We start from the raw sequence: 17,339 nt of genomic DNA, 5'->3' as shown, positions 1-17,339 counted from the left end.
TTAACAGAACATGAGAATTATATGTCAGAGATCCTTGATTTACAGTGTCAACTTCAGCAGGAAATGCGAAACTTAGAGAAGGTTCAGCATCATATAAGCAAGGTAGAAACAGCTATTAAGAAGCTTAAAAATGATATAGACTTCATGAAGACACATAGACCCCTGCTGGAAGAAAAGTTGGATATAGAAATTGATACTCTGAGGAAGATGTATTTGGAAAGAGACAAGGTAAAATGTAGATTCAGTTTTGTGTTGCAAAATATTTTTAGCTGGGTGGAACTGATATTTCCTCCAACTGTTTCATTTGCCTTTGAAAACTGAACTGCCATGTGTTTTCTCAAAGGAATGTTATTATTTTAATGTAAATATTCCCAAATGTTTGACAGTCAGTTGGAATGTTTTCTCCATATTTATTAGTCTTCTATTATGTTCAAGAGATGATTAGCAACTTAGATATTAACCCTCCCTCAACTTTAAAATCCTTTTTAAAGTCGTAATTGAATTTGGGGTAAAGGCAACATAATTAACCATTTTAAGAGTTCATAAAAAGCACTGGCCTGGAGTCAGGAGGCCCTGAGTTCAAATTTGACCTCAGACACTTGACACTTACTAGCTATGTGACCTGGGGGCTCGCTTTTCCCCTCAAAAATAAAAAAAGAGTTCATAAAGTTTTAGGGGGGAGGTGTTTAATGATTGATTGTAATTGAGTCACCTTTTTATTGCTTATATGTACACGTCAACATAGCACATAGTGATGTCAATAGTTCTATTCTTTTTTCCTTATATTTCCAGTTTTAAATATTACAGAAGCAAAACTAAATATTTGGAAGCTTTTCATGATTATTTTATTTCTGCCAGTTGCTTTTTAAAATCATAAAACAATATCTGCAGGAGAACTGTGGATTTTGAAACATAGGTGAATAGATTTAGAATTTTGAGGGAACCTTGAGTCATTTTGCAGATAAGAAATTGAGGCCCAGATGGGGTAAGTTATTTGCCCAGCTTTACCTGATTCGTAAGTGTCATAGGCAAAATTGAAACCCAAGTTTTCCTGACATCAAATCTAGTGTGTTGCCTAGTACACCATGATTACTCTAGTCTTTATTGACTTACTTTCTCTCAGCTAGATGGATTCAAATTGAGGTTAAGAATTTTTCCATTTGGGACATTTAGAAATCTATGTAGTTATTTTTTGCTTTCTTTTTTTTTTCTCTTTGCCTTTTGGAGGGCAATTGGGGTTAAGTGACTTGCCCAAGGTCACAGGGCTAGTTTTTGTGTTAAGTATCTGAGGCTAAATCTGAACTCAGGTGCTCCTGGCTCCAGGGCCGGTGCTCTATTCACTGTGCCACCTAGTCTCCCCAGTTATTATTTTTTTTACCTAGTATTTTCTCATATATTATATCATCTGAATCTCAGATCAATTCTGTGAGGTAGGTGGAATAACTCTTTTTTTCCTATTTTAATTTGATTTCTTATTAATCAGCCTGTAAATGGCAGTGCCACATCTTTAGATATGTTGGGGGAGAGGCTTCTTTTTCAGGGAATTTTGCCCCCCTTCATTTAATCTAAACCTGTAGGATTACATTTTTTTAAATTCCACTTTGCCCTCTGATTTTAAGAGATTTGGGGAGTTCTCTTTTCAGATTTCTTACAAAATGCTATGCCGATCCTTTTTTTGGTCATGGTATTCAGGTGGTCCAATTCTTAATTTTTTTCTCACCAATTCTTTTTTCCAGTTTTGTTTTTACTATTAGATACATGGCATTTTCTTCTATTTTTTCAGGGTTTTGACTTTGTTTTAATATCTTTTATTGTGTCATGGAATCATTAGTTTCTATTTGGTCTATTTTAATTTTCAGGGAGTTTATTGTTTGGGCAAAGTTTTGTACCTCTTGAGCAAAGCTGCTAATTACCTTTCTAATTCTTTCTTCTGTTGTTCTCATTGCTTTTCCAATGATTTCCTCTGGTGTTCTCATTTCACTTATAAAAACATTTTAGCCCTTTAAAAAAAAACTTTTTTAATCTACTCCTGGTATTGTAGTTAATTTGTGCTCATGCAGTTTTTCTATGAAGGTTTGCTTGTAGTTTCATTGTAGTCATTCTCTTCTGGGTTTCTGTCTTGAGCATCCCTGTCACCATGATAATGTTTTTTTGTAGAATTCTTTTTTCTTCATTCTTCTAGCCTGCTTCTTGGCTTTTTTTCAAATCAGGGTCAGGATCTGCCACACTTTTTGAGAGAAGGTCTAAGCTGGTCCTGTGGCTCCTTTCTTTTGGATGTTGAGTGTTTTGTTATTCCAGGTTCTAGGGACAGATTGAGGATCTTCAAGCTTGCAATGCTCACAAAGTGATTTGACCCAGGGCAAAGCCTTATTCTTGCTTTGTGATTTTTCTTAAGCTGTTTCATTTCTTTTGCTAAGATAAGGTTATGTATGTATTCTCTTTTGTTAATCTGAGAAAATTATATTTTTGTAGTTATTCATCCATTTTATTTAGATTTCAGTTTCATTGCTATAACATTTGGCAAAATAGTTCCTTATAAAGGTTTTAATTACAACTTTATTGGTTACACATTCATCCTTTCCATTTTTGATAATTTGTTTTTCTTCTTCCTCTTTTTGATCAAATTCGTCAGTTTTCTTATTAATTTAATGGATTTTATTATTAATCTCTTTTGATTTTTAGGATTTGTATTTTGGCGCAGCTTTTTATTTTTAATTTTTAAAATTAGATTTTAATTTGTTGGGTTTTTTTTTTAGATTTTTTTAGCTCTATGTCCAATTCATTGATCTGTTCTTTATCTCTTTTACTGACATAACCATTTAGAAATATACATTTTCCCCTAAGCACTACTTTGATGAAAACCCACAAATTTTGGTATATTTTTTCATTGTTGTCATTATTTTTAATGAACTTATTGTTTCTATAATTTGTACTTTCACCCACACATTCTTTATAATTAGATTATTTAGTTACCAATGAATTTTAATCTATACTTCACAGGCCTTTTGTTGAATGTAATTATTTCTGCATTATGGTTCAAAAAGGATATATTTAATATTGCTGTTTTTCTGCATTTGTGAAGTTTTTATGGCTTAATTACATGGTCAATTTTTGGACAGTGCAATACAAAGATGAGAAATAGGTATTTTCTTTTCTATTCCCATTGTCAGTAGTCTCCAGACTTCTATCATATAATTTCTAAAGTGCTTTTCATCTCCTTAACTTCTTTCTTATTAATTTTGTTGTTAGATTTATCTATGTCTGAGAAGGGCAATTTGAAGTCCCCCCTAGTATAGTTTTATTGTCTTTTTCCTCCTATAACTCATTTAACTTTTCCTTTGCTGGTAGTGAAATTAATTCATTGTTTATGGTACATTTTAGCAACATGTAATGTCCATAATTGTCCCTTTTAATTAGGTCTGGTTTTGCTTTTGCTTAGTCAAGATCAAGATTGCCATCCCTGCATTTTTAAAAAACCTTAACTGAAATTAACAGTTTCTGCTCTCACACCTTATTTTTCTGTTTCAAATGTTCTCTTGTAAACATCATCTTGTTGCATTCCAGTTTCTAGATCAATTCTGCTGTCTTCTTTCTTTTTATGAGTAATTTCATCCCATTCATCCCATTCACATTCGAGGTGTATTTCCCTCTATCCCATTGTCTTCTATTTATAATTCTCCTTTTTTTTTTTTACCCTGTCCCCTCCTCAGAAGTCTGCTTCTGATCACTGGCTCCCTTAATCTATTATTCCTCTTATTACCTCTTCTCTCTTCTTTACCCTTTCCCCTCTTACTTCCCTGTTGGACTAGATGAATTTGTATAACTAGCTTTCTGTGTATATTCTTCCCTCTTTGAAACAGTTCAGATGAGAATGAGATCTCAGTGTTACCCAGTAATCCAACCCTTTTATCCCCTCCACTGTAAAAATCCTTTCTTAGGTGTCTCTTATGTGAGATATTTTTCCTCATTCATCTTCTCCCTTACCCTTTCTTTTAATGCACTCCTCTTTTTCATTTTCCCATTCTTCTTTAGAGACCTTCCCATATAACAGATTCACATCTATGATCTCTTTTGAAGTAGACTCCTATCTTTCCTAATAATAATAGTGTTCTTATGGGTTATAATGTGTCATCGTCCAGTATGGGAATGTCAATTGTTTAACCTGTGATTTCTCTTTCATATTTTCCTTCTTATGATTCTCTTGAATTTTGTGTTTCAATGTCACAGTTTCTATTCAGTCCTGGTCTTTTCATGCACAATGCTTGAAAGTTTGCTACTTCATTAAATATGCATTTTTTTCCCCCTGGAAGGATTATGGTCAGTCTTTCTGGGTAGATTATTCTTGGTTGTAGTCCAAGCTTCCTTGTCTTCCCAAAACTTATATTCCAAGCCCTCTGCTTCTTTATAATGATAGCTGCCAAATCTTGTGTGATCCTGAGAGTGGCTCATTGGTATTTGAATTATTTCTTTCTGGTTTCTTGTGGTATATTTTTTTCCCCTTAACCTAGGAGCTCTGGATTTTAGCTATAATATTCTTGGGAATTATCATTTTAGGGTTTCTTTGAGGAAATGACTGGTAACTTCTTTCACATTACACTTTGCCCTCTGGCTCTAAAATATTTCTTGATATATGATATCTAGGTTTGCTGTTGTTTTGATCATGGCTTTCAGATAGTCCAACAATTCTTAAATTCTCTTTCCTTAGTTCATTTCCCAAGTCAGTTGTTTTTCCTATGAGATATTTCATAATTTCTTCTATTTTTTCAATCTTTTTGCTTTTAAAATTTATTTCTTTATGTCTCACAGAGTGATGAACCTTCTCCTAACCAATTCTAATTGAAGTAGACAATAACTCCTTGTTCTCTTTTTCTGTTTGATTAATTCTGATTTTAAAGAAGTTGGTTATTTTTTGATTTTGGGTTTTTTTTTTTTTTTTTTTGCTTTTTGGAGGGGGGAAGGCAGGGCAATTGGGGTTAAGTGACTTGCCCAAGGTCACAGGGCTAGTAAGTATTAAGTGCGTGAGTCTGGATTTGAAATCAGGTCCTCCTGACTCCAGGGCCGGTGCTCTATTCACTGTGCCACCTAGCTACCTTGAGAAGTTATTTTCTTTAAAAAAAGAGAGAGGTTATTTTCTTCAGTATTCTTTTGTGCCTCTTTTACCAAACTGTTAATTTACTTTTCATAATTTTCTTGTGTTGCTCTCATTTCTTTTTCCAATTTTGTCTCTGTTGCTCTTATTTGATTCTTTTTTGAGGGGAGGGACTAGAAATAACTTCTTATTTCAAAGTGTTTTCTTTCATGCTATATTTTGTACCATCAATGTTGCTTTTTTATAGTATGATAGTTAAAAATTCTTTAAAATTTTTTTAAAAAATATCTTATTTAAAGTTTAGAGTTCCAAAATCTATCCTTCCCTCTCTCCCTTCCGTTTACCACCTGACATGGTAAACAATTAGGTAAAGGTTATACATATGCAATTATTTAAAACATTTCCATATTAGTCATTTTGTATAAAAAGACTAGAATAAAAGAAAAAAAATGAAAGATAGAAAGTGAAAAATACCATGCTTCTATCTATATTCAATCAATTTTAGTTCTTTCTCTGGAGGTGGATGGTATGCTTCATCATTAGTCCTTTGGGATTGTTTTAGATCATTTTATTGCTGAGAATAGCTAAGTCATCCATAGTTCTTCATCGAAAAATGTCGCTGTTACTTTGTACAACATTCCCCTTGTTCTATTCACTTCACTATGCATCAGCTCATCTCTTTCCAGGTTTTTTCTGAAATCACCCTGCTTCTTATTTCTTATAGTATAATAATATTCCATTACAATCATATCACAGCTTGTTTAGTCATTCCCCAATTGATGGGTATCCCTTTGATTTCCAATTCTTAACTATTGCAAGAAGAGCTGCTATAAATATTTTGGTACATATATAGGTCCTTTTACCTTTTTTGATATCTTTGGGATGTAGACCTAGTAATGTTATTGCTAGATCAAAGAGTATGAATATTTTGTTTTCCCTAGAATTATAGGATCAGTTCAAACTCTACCAAGAGTGCATAAGTGTCCAAATTTTCCCATATCTCCTTCAACAACCAACATTTTCCTTTTTTTTTTTTTATCATATTAGCCATTCTGATAGGTGTGAGGTGGTACCGCATAGTTGTTTGAACTTGTATTTCTCTGATCAATAGTTATTTAGAGCATTTTTTCATATGATTATAGATAGCTTTGATTTCTTTATCTGAAAACCATCTATTTATATCCTTTGACCATTTATCAATTGGGGAATGACTTGTATTTTTATAAATTCAACTTATTTCTCTAATATATTTGAGAAATGAGGCCTTTGTCAAAAATGCTTGTTGCAAAATTTTCCCCCAGTTTTCCTTTTTTTTTTTTTTTTTTTTTGCTTTTTGGATGGCACTTGGGGTTAAGTGACTTGTCCAAAGTCACATGGCTAGTAAGTGTGTCAAGTGTCCGAGGCTGGATTTGAACTCAGGTCTTCCTTACTCTAGGATTGGTGCTCTATTCACTGGGCCACCTAGCTGCCCCCTTCCCCCAGTTTTCTATTTTCTTATAATTTTGGTTTCCTTTGTGCAAAAACTTTTTAATTTTATATAATCCAGATTATCTCTTTTATATTTTTTCATGCTCTTTATATCTTCTTTGGTTCTAAATTTTTCCCTTATCCATACATCTGACAAACTATTCCATGTTCTCTTAATTTGCTTATGGTGTCACTCTTTATGTGTAAATTATGTACCCATTTTGGCCTTATCTAGTTATATGGTGTGAGATGTTGATCTATACCTAGTTTCCACCGTAATGTTTTCTAGTTTTCCCAGCAGTTTTCATCAAATAATGAGTTTTTGTTTCAAAAGTTGGATTTTTGGGTTTACCATATATGAAATTAGTATGATCATTTAGTACAATGTAATTTGTACCTAATCTGTACCCACTCTATTTCTTAGCCATTACCAAATGGTTTTCTTACTTTCAATTTTATTAGTTTCTTCTTTGATTTTCAAGATTTTTAATTAGGTGTTTAATTGGGGATTTTTAATTTGTTCTTCTCCTAGTTTTTTTTTTTAGTTGCATGCCCAATTCATTGATCTGCTTTTTCTCTATTTTATTGATTTAAGCAATTAGAGATATAAAATTCCCCTAGGTACCGTTTTGATTGCTTACTATAAATTTTGGTATGTTGTCTCATCATAATTTTTTAAATGAAATTATTGATTGTTTCTATAATTTGTTCTTTGACCCTCTGATTCTTTAGGATTAGATTATTTAATTTCCAATTAACTTTTATTCTCTCCATTGTCCTTTAGTGAATGTAATTTTTATCGCCTTAAGATCTGAAAAGGATGTATTTACTATTTCTGATTTTCTGCATTTGGGTGAAGTATTTATGCTCTAATACATGGCATGTTTTTATGTAGGTGCCATGTACTGCTGAGACAAAGGTATATTCTTTTCTATTCCTTTCCAATTTTCTCCAGAGATCTATCCTATCTAACTTTGCTAGAATTGTATTCACCTCTTTAACTTCTTTCTTGTTTATCTTTTGGTTAGATTTATCTAATTCTGATAGGGGAACGTTGAGGTCTCCCACTAGTATAGTTTTATTATCTTTTTCTTCCTACAACTTGTTTAACTTTTCCTTTAGAAATTTAGATGCTATACCATTTGGTGCATATATGTTTAGTTTTAATATGACTTCATTGTCTATGGTAACTTTCAGCAAGATCTAGTTTCCTTCTTCATCTCATTTATTTATATCTCTTCTTGGTTTTGCTTTGTCTGAGATAATGATTGCTATTCTTGCTTTCTTTGCTTTAGCTGAAGCATAATAGATTATGCTCCAGCCCCTTAGCTTTACCCTGTGTGTATCTCTCTGCTTCAGATGTGTTCCTTGTAAACAACATATTGTAGGATTCTGTTTTTTAATCTGTTCTGCCATCTGCTTCCATTTTTTGGGTAAATTCATACCATTCACATTTAAAGTTATGATAACTAACTGCATATTTCCCTCTATGCTATTTTTTGCTTGTTTATCCCCTCTCATTCCCCACTTTTTCCCTTCTCACAAGTATTTTATTTCTGAACACCTGCTTCCCCAATATACCCTCCCTTTTTTCAATCCCCTTCCTTCTTCTATTATCCATGGTCCTTTTTATTACCTTAGAGGGTAGGATAGATTTCTATATCCAACTGAGTGTGCATGTTATTCTCTCTCTGAGGTGTTTTTGATGAGTGTAAGGTTTAGGTTTTGCCCACCATCCCCACCCCCTATCTTCTCTTCCATTATAATAACTTTTTCATGCCTCTTTTATGTGGGATAACTTACCCCATTCAATTTCCCTCTCCTTCTTCTTCCAGTGCAATTTTCTTTCTCACCCCTTTATTTTGTTTTTTTGGTATCATCCCATCAAAGTTATTGTATATCCATGCCATCTGTTATACTCCTAATTGTTTTTTATAGTAATAAAGTAGTTAAGAGTTATAAATATTATCTTGCCATATAGAAATATAAACATGAATTTCTTATATTTTCTCTTGTTTCTTTTTTACCTTTTTATGTTTCCCTTGAGTCCTGTATTTGCAGGTAAATTTTTTTATTCAGCTCTGGTCTTTTAATTAGAAATGCTTGAGAGTCCTCTTTTTTGTTAGATGCTCATTTTCCCCCAGAAAGATTATATTCAATTTTCCTGGGTGGGTGATTCTTGGTTGTAATCTTAACTCCTTTGCCTCTTGGTATATCATATTCCAAACCCTCTGGTTCTTTAATATGGAAGCTGCCAAACCCTGTGTAATCCTGACTGTAGCTCCACTATACATGAATTGTTTCTTTTTGACTACTTGCAGTACTTTATCCTTAATTTGTGAGTTCTGGAATTTGGCTATGATGTTCCTGGGAGTTTTCATTTTGGGATCTCTATCAGGCAGTGATTGGTCAATTCAATTGCTATTTTGCCCTCTGGTTCTAATATATCAGGATAATTTTCTTTTATAATTTCTTGAAAGGTGTCCAGGTTTTTTTTTTTTTTAATCATGGCTTTCAGTTAGTCCAATAATTTTTTTTTTATTATCTCTCCTGGGTCTATTTTCTAGGTCAGTTGTTTTTCCAATGAGAAATTTCACATTTTCTTCAATTTTTTTAACCTTTCAAAATTTTGTTTTATTGTATCTTAATATCTCATAGAATCATTAGTTTCCATTTGTTCAATTCTAATTTTTAAGGATGTGAAGCTTTTTTTTTTTTTGCTCATTTTTGCTGCCTTTTCTTGTGAATTGGTGTTTTTATGTGAGAGTTGGGCTCTGTTCCTATACTCTTCCAAGTTTTTTGTGCTGGACCTTTGGGTCTGACTGCTGGTTTTCATTGAATTTCAGGGCTTATCTGCTTGCTTTATCTGGAGGGTAGGCTTCCCTTCTGGCTTGTATTAGGGGATGGGGCCTCTCTTTGTCCTCCTCTGGGTGTGAGGTTTAGCTGCTGGCCAGTTCCAGGGGTGGGGAATCTTGTGCTGAATTGCTTATGGTAATAGAGTCTTTCTGGTGGCTGACCCTGGAGGAAATTTGTTGCTCATCTGCCTGAGAGGTGTGGTTTTGCTGCTGGGTTGCTATGGAAACCAGGTCTTTGCTGATAGGTTCTAGGGGCAGGCTCTTGCTGTTGGCCAGCCCTGGGTCAGGGCTTCACTACTTGTCAGCAATAGGGTCAAGGCTTCCATGGTGGCTTGTGCTGGGTTGAGGTCCCTGAGGTGGGCCCTTGCTGCTCTGCACAGACGGCTCACTTGTCTAGGGGGCTGCTGATTTGCTGGAGGGAGGGTCCTCACTGGTGGATTGCCCCAGATTTGGAAACTTGCTGCATGCCCCCTGCTGTGAGGCTGATTGTTGCTTCTGCTTTTGGACCTCCCTTAGGTCTCATCACAGTGAGACAACCTTTCCTGCTGGGCTGGTAAGCTGCCTCCCTGCTCCTAGATCAATTCTGAGGTGGTTTTATACTTGTTTGGAAGGGAATTTTGGAGGGCTTCAGCAGCTTCCTTCCTCACTCCACTATCTTGGCCCTGGAAATTTCTCCTATTTGATTTTTATAATAATTTTTTCTGCTCTTTTAATATATCTCTTCTAGGAGTTTTTGTTGGGCTTGTGGCCAATTTGTATTTTAAAAATTTTTTAGTAGGTATTTTCAAGTCATTGTCTTCTGTGTTTGTGCCTTGACCTTTCCTGCCACTATAGAAGATTTTTATGGATAGGTTCTTTTTTTGTTTGCTATTTTTTCTGGCCTAAATGTTGAATTTAGACCTAATAATAGAGTTTGGCTCTGCTCATCTGAGGGGGGAGGAGGGATATTGGCTGACCTGAGCTTGTATATCTGCAACTAGGAATTTTTAGGTACCTTCCAAGGTAAGGTCAAGTGTGTAGAGGTCTAGTAACTGACATTCTGTTCTGCAGTGCCTTTGCTCCATTGGGACCACAACTCCGTTCTGCCCTGGAAGTGTAATCTAGACCTGGATAATAGGTTAAAGAGCTGCTAAATGGTGCCTGATACTGTGCCCAATGCCAGCACAGAGGTCCATAAGAACCTTTTTATGACCAAGTGTTATCAGTTCCCTTAATGTCCCTTTATATTGGGTGTACTTGATACTCTGCTGCTGCTGCATCTGCCACCTCTTAGGCCTACAGATGGTGCTGCATCTGTTGAGGTTCAAGGTGTGTTGGGGTGTCATCTTGAAAGAATTCACAGATTTAGACCATCTCCAACCCAAGCAAAGGCATTTATTGAGAATTATGTCCCCTGAAGGACTGGTTCCTTAGCAGAGTCAGCAACTAAACAGGCAAAAAGAGGGATTTTTTATAGAGTAGAAAGTACCACCAAATATACTGTGTCTGATCCAAATATTTTTGTTCTTGTTTAAGCCACAGTCTCCTGATTACAAAAACATACACAAAGGCAAAGTAGAACTGTGCATGTTGTTGCTCATAGTGTATATGATAATAATATTATAGGAAGCCTTCCCATAATGCACATGATGATGAGATTATAATAAGCTCATCATCATAAATTCACCTAAAGGACAATCTTTGCTATTACTGTGCAGGTGCCCAACATCCTACTGGGTAATACATTCATTGGTTCAAACATATTTATATTGGACAGGAGGGATTCCTAGTTACCTAGCAACTATTGCTGACACAATGTTTGCTAACTATACAATTGTTGCTAACATGGTTATCCCCATCACTTCCATGTGCCTTGGTCCTAGCTTGCCTCTGTCCACAGACTTCTTCTATTTTCCTGAGCTACCCTGGGCTGGAAAAATGACTCATCGTGACTTTCTGTTGGCTTTTACACTCAGAATTAGATTTGATGTTTTCTGTGGCTGTTTGTAGGAAAGGTTTGGGGAAAGTTTGGCAGTTATGATCTTACATTCCACTATCTTGATTCTACTTCCTGTAGTTCCTTTCTGTGATTTCTTATAGCCCTGAAATAATCATGCATTGTTCAAATTCTCTTTAATAATATCTTTGTCCAGACATTATGAAAAATTTACTATTTGTCATTGTTAAATTTGACCATTACATATCGTGGACTTTTAAGTGTTCTTTTTTTCTTCTCCAAATCTGTATCCAGAAATTCTGTATAATTTTCTCGTGTGTTTGTGTTTTTTCTTGCATTGTAGAATTCAGACTTTTTGGTTTTTCATATTTTCCTAGGATATCCATTATCCTCAATTTATCTCTGTGCATCCTGTGTTCAGGATTAATCAATATGACTCATAAAGAATTCATGTGTTCTTTTAATGTTTCTTACTTCTAATCCATCAAATTTTCCTCCCTTTTTCTCTGTTTTTGCTTTATTGTATCTTAATATCTCATAGATCATTAGTTTCCATTTGTTCAATTCTAATTTTTAAGGAATTATTTTCTTTGGTAAGTTTTTGTACTTCCTTTTTTTTCCGTTTGGCCAATTATATTTTTAGGGAGATATTTTCCTAAGTAAATTTTTGTATAACTATTGGCTCTTTTTTCATGATTCTCTTGCATTATTCTTTGTTTTGTGTTACAAATCTGGTAATCTCTATTACTTTTTTAGAGACTTTTTTCTATTGTTTATTTGATATTCTTTTGACCTGTTATATAAATCTCAATATTCTGTATTGAAAACTATAATTTCTAATAGGGTTTCATTCAAATTCCTTTTTTATTGATTTAATTTTTCTTTCGAGTCATTCAAGAATTTATTCCTGTTGTTTCATCCTGTGGACTATTTGTTCTTTCATCAGGCCTTGGTTCACATTCCTTCATAAAATAATTGTAATAGTGCTTTGCATTCTCTTTGAGGTTTCGTTTATACTTCTGGTCTTAGGATCCTGTCTTATTTGCATTCTGCTGGCATTTATTTCATACAGACTTTTTTTACTCTTGACACATATAAAATTTCAGCCATTTTTTTATACTCCCTTTTGGACACTTTCTGGCTGTCATTCTTTGCTGGTGGGTTAGATTGTAAAGTTTCCTTCACTTCCTTGGGGGTGGGAAGAATGTAGGGCTTCTTTGTTTAGGTCCCTGTCCTGAGTAACCTAGGGAGGAAGAGTTGAGTAGGATTGGCCTTAGCTGGGCATCAGTCTTTTTCCTTCTGACCCAACATAGCAATCTATGTTAGAACCTCACTGGGTTCATTCATGCATCTCCTCCTTTCCTTCTCTTGGTTTGGCACAACTGGATTCTGTTGCTTCTTGCAAGGTCAGCCCAGGGTAGACTCTGTTCCTGTGGAGCTATTGAACCATGGGGTTCACTAGTTGAGACCTGGGGTCAATCCAAAGGTACACGTGTTTAGTCCTCTTCTACTTTAGCTGCCTGTAGATGGCCCAGATCTGCACTTGCCACCTCTTGTTGGGGTGTGGGAGAATTGAAGTGTTTCTGAGGGTGGTTCTGAGTAATACATCAGCTATTTGAGTTCCACAGTGTCAGTCAGTTCTTAAGGATTTTACCTTGTCAGGGTTCTGTCTTTCTCTTGTAGTTGTAGTTGTGATTATTCTATAGCTGGTTGAAAAGTCCATTCTTAGGGGTGGCCAGGTGGCTCAGAGAGTAAGAGCACCGGCTCCAGTGTAGGGATGACCTGGGGATCGAATCCTAGGTTCAGATACTTAGCACCACACCCAGAAATAACTGGCCGTGTAACCTTGAGCAAGTTACTTAACCCCAATTGCTTAGGGGCGGCCAGGTGGCTCAGTGAGTAAGAGCACTGGCCCCAGTGTTGGGAGGACCTGGATCGAATCAGGGCTCAGATACTCAGCACCACACCCAGAAATAACTGGCCATGTAACCTTGAGCAAGTTACTTAACCCCGATTGCTTCCAAAAAAAAAAAAAAAGAAAAGTCCATTCTTGGGGAAAGGGTGAAGGTTTGAAGTGGATTAGCAAATATGACTGACCTGCCATCTTTTTGGTCACATTACTCCAGTACTGCTGTTGCTTGTATTTTGAAAGTTACTTTTCAGTATTAAAGTCTTGTCAAAAATTTTAGAATATTATTTTGGAAATTTTTTGGGGGGTAAAATATTTGCACACATGAAAATACAAAAGGTACAATGTACATAAAACGTTTTGTGTTAGCTTAATAGCTGTTGGACTAATGTTTCTTATGCATGTTATCTGATCATGTCATAGAGCTACTCCAAAAGTTCTAGGGAGCCATATCTCCTTATGGCTTATCAGAAACACACACATGCAGACACACACACACACACTATTCCATTTAACAAAATCCTCAAATCAGCACTTTTGACAACATTTCTTCTCTACCTTTCCATGGCCCTGTGAATATGCTGAATGTGCTTCCTCTTCCATCCTTCCCCTCCCCCCAGCTGAAGGCTAGAAATAGTTGTTTGTTGTCTTGGAATTTTGATTCACCTGACCTTCAAGAGTGTTAAGCATACTTTATAACTTGAAGCTTGTTGCTGAAAGGAGGACTTTTTTTTGTTAGTAATCTGCTTGATTAAAAAAAAAACAACCCAAAAACATATATGTAGGCTCTTGCAATATTCCTTCTTCAGTCTCATGGGGGACTGAGCGAATTTGGCAAAAGAAGATCTAACACTGGTGTCACTGGATATGAGTTCAAATTCTGACTGTGATATATTACAAATGATCCCATGCAAACCACTTCCCTTCACATGTAAAGTGAAGAGGCCACACCGGTTCCTTTGCAGCTCAAGTCCTATGATCCTGTCACCTATTTTCTCCAGCTGTATCACTGCCCCTCTAGTAAGATAATTATTATAACGATATTATCCAATATGAGATAATTATTATATATACTCTTAGTAGAGGGTGATATAGTGGATGGGGAGCTGGCCTGGAAGCCAGGAGGATGGGACCCAGTATACAGCCTTACTGGTTGTGGCATTCTGGGTGAGTCATTTAGCCACTTAGTGCTAAGAGCAGTTCTTTAAGGTTGTGTCAGAGAAGGTGCTGACTTGCACTAGTATAGGGAATCATCTTACCTCAGAAAGTCCTTCCTCAGTGAAATCATTGGTCTAGTGCCTATCTTTGCTCCTATGAGAATATATACTTTTTTTTTTGAGCAATCGGGGCTAAGTAACTTGCTCAAGTTTACACGGCCAGTTATTTCTGGGTGTGGTGCTGAGTATCTGAGCCCTGATTCGATCTAGGTCCTCCCAACACTGGGGCCAATGCTCTTACTCACTGAGCCACCTGGCCGCCCCTAAGCAATTGGGGTTAAGTAACTTGCTCAAGGTTACACGACCAGGTGTTTCTGGGTGGGTGCTAAGTGTTGGAGCCTGGATTTATACTTATTTTTAAGGCAGACATTCCATAAACATGTATTAAGTATTAATTATATGGTAGGAGTGGGGCATACAAAGAAAGATAAAAGTGTGAGAAGTCTTGAGAAGTTCACAATATATTGGGGGAAACAGAAGCAAAAAACCGTACAAAAAAGCTATATGTAGGATGAATTGGCACCAGTTAACAAAAGGAGAGCATTAGCATTAAGGGAGATCTGGAAAAGCTTATTTTAGAAGGTTGGATTTTAGCCAAGACTTGAAGGAAGCCAGAAAGGCAGAGATGAGGAGGGAGAGCATTCCAGACATGGGAAAACAACCAGAACAAATGCCCTGAGTTGGGAGATGGGGTATCTTGTGTGAGGAACTGCAAGAAGGCCAGTGGCCAGCAATCATTGGATTGTTTTGCATATCACTATTCTTCTGCTAGGTGGCACAGCACCAGGCCTAGAGTCATAAAGACCTGAGTCACATCTGGTCTTAGACTCTTACTAGCTTTGTCACCCTGGGCAAATCACGTAATCCTGTTTGCCTCAGTTTCCTCATCTGAAAAATGAGCTGGAAAAGGAAATGGCAAACCACTCCAGCATCTCTTCCAAGAAAACCCCAGATGGGGTCACAAAGAGTTGTATTGAAGAGACTGAACGATTCATCCTTTTAATGCTTATTCATTCCCATCTCCTCTTGTGAAGCCTTTTTTTTTTTTTTTTATCACCCTGGCCTATGCTGATCTCCTTTCCTTCCTAACACCCATAGCTCCTATTTTCATTGAGTAGACTCTTTATGGTAGATGTGAATAAAAGCCCCATGGAATGGGCAGGCAGTGATATATGGCATCTTCACAACAAGAAGGAACACAGCTAGATCCCAGTTAGTGATTAGTATAGATAATGAATCCCTTTAAGTGGCTGCATTATTCAAGTTCACTCTACATATTTCTATTGGGCTGGAACCAGTGACTACATTTTTGATGATCAATTGTTTTTTTCAGTTGCGTCTGACTCTTTGTGACCCTATATGGGGTTTTCTTAGCAGAGATACTGGAGTGATTTGCCATTTTCTTCTCTAGTTCCTTTTACAGATGAGGAAACTGAAGCAAACAGGATAAAGTGACTTGCCCAGGGTTACACAGCTAGTAAGTGTCCAAGGCTAGATTTGGACTCAGGTCTTTCTGACTGCCCTCTATCCGCTGTGGAACCTAGCTGCCTCCCAATTACTACATTTTACTTTAATTAGAATTTTGAATAGTGTGGATTCAAATACATGGGACCATTTCAGGGAATTGATTACTTTTACTAATAGAGTCCTAGCTGTGATAACATCAGTGACTATTGGTGTATTGGGAGTGTTTAACATTTCATAATAGTCGTTTGAATCCTGCATTATATTCGTGTTTGTATTCTTCCTTAATTGTTAAATTAATGTAAATAGCTATTTTTCAACAAGACTAAATCTGAGAACAGTGATTGTCATATACTTCTCTTGTTTATACAAATTTGTGATACAAATGCTCAATAAATAATTGTTGATTTGAATTCCATATCCATATCTCATTAATCAATAAACCATCAAGCACATACCAAGCACCTACTTTGTATGGGGTCCATGGTGCTAGGGCCTAGAGATACAAGAACAAAAAACAAAATAGTTCCTGCCTTCAGGGAGCTTATATTCTAACGGATGAGACAACATGGATAGATATTACATACAAAGCACTTACAAATGAGATACAATGGGACCATAGAGGACTAGGTTGTAGTTTCTGGGGGGCTGGAAAGACCTTGTACTGATGGTGACTCTGGCATTCTGTAGGAATCCAGGGACTGAAAAAGGTTGAAGTGAGGAGGGAGAACATTTCAGAAATGGCAGATAGCCAGGGCAAAGGCACAGAAAGTGTGTGTGTGTGTGTGTGTGTGTGTGTGTGTGTGTGTGTGTAGCACCAATGCAATATTCACAGTATAAATGATCATTATAAATATACCTGCATGGTGCTTGATCACAAAATATAACAGATGCTCCATATATAAGACAGAAGCAAAACATTTATTCAGATACCAGAAGATGGAATCCCCAAACCAGTAAATCAATTCCATCATAGTAGCAAAGAAGTTAATAAGCCATAATAGCACAGAGAGCCACACCATCCTTTAGCCTTCCCACAAACCAATATTTTTACTCACAAGCCTGACTGACTCCCTGGGATGTGTGCTCTCCTCCTGTCAGTCTAGCTACTTCTGACTCCCAGCTTCCTGTGGGCTCTGCTCCACCCTTCAGCAATCTCCTTCCACCTCAGTCTTCATGTGATTACATGCAGCCTATTAGGGAACAGTGTTTATTTTCAAAGCAGGGAAGGTCTTCAAATTCCCTTAGGCTTATTAAGGTGAAGATCTTCAAATTCCCATTCCCATTACAGTGTGTGTGTGTGTGTGTGTGTGTGTGTGTGTGTGTGTGTGAGAGAGAGAGAGAGACAGAGAGACAGAGAGAGAGAGAGAGAGAGAGAGAGAGAGAGAGAGAGAGAGAGTGA

At 36.3% G+C, this 17,339-nt stretch overlaps 1 protein-coding gene across 1 annotated transcript in view; it reads left to right on the top strand.

Moving 5' to 3' along the window:
- The window catches only part of CCDC178 (coiled-coil domain containing 178), a 163,557-nt gene that overhangs the window by 27,549 nt on the left and 118,669 nt on the right, over window positions 1-17,339 (top strand). The window contains exon 7 of the mRNA XM_069099541.1: window positions 8-228. Within this exon, the coding sequence (XP_068955642.1) occupies window positions 8-228 (221 nt within the window). The remainder of the gene's footprint in view (window positions 1-7; window positions 229-17,339) is intronic.

This window comes from Petaurus breviceps, unplaced genomic scaffold, assembly GCF_028583685.1.
Source record: "Petaurus breviceps papuanus isolate PSGF00001 unplaced genomic scaffold, PetGlider_PUasm1.0 38, whole genome shotgun sequence".
Classification (NCBI taxonomy): Eukaryota; Metazoa; Chordata; class Mammalia; order Diprotodontia; family Petauridae; genus Petaurus; species Petaurus breviceps.
Note: the sequence above shows the minus strand (reverse complement) of the source record. Positions and strands in the feature narration are given on the sequence as shown.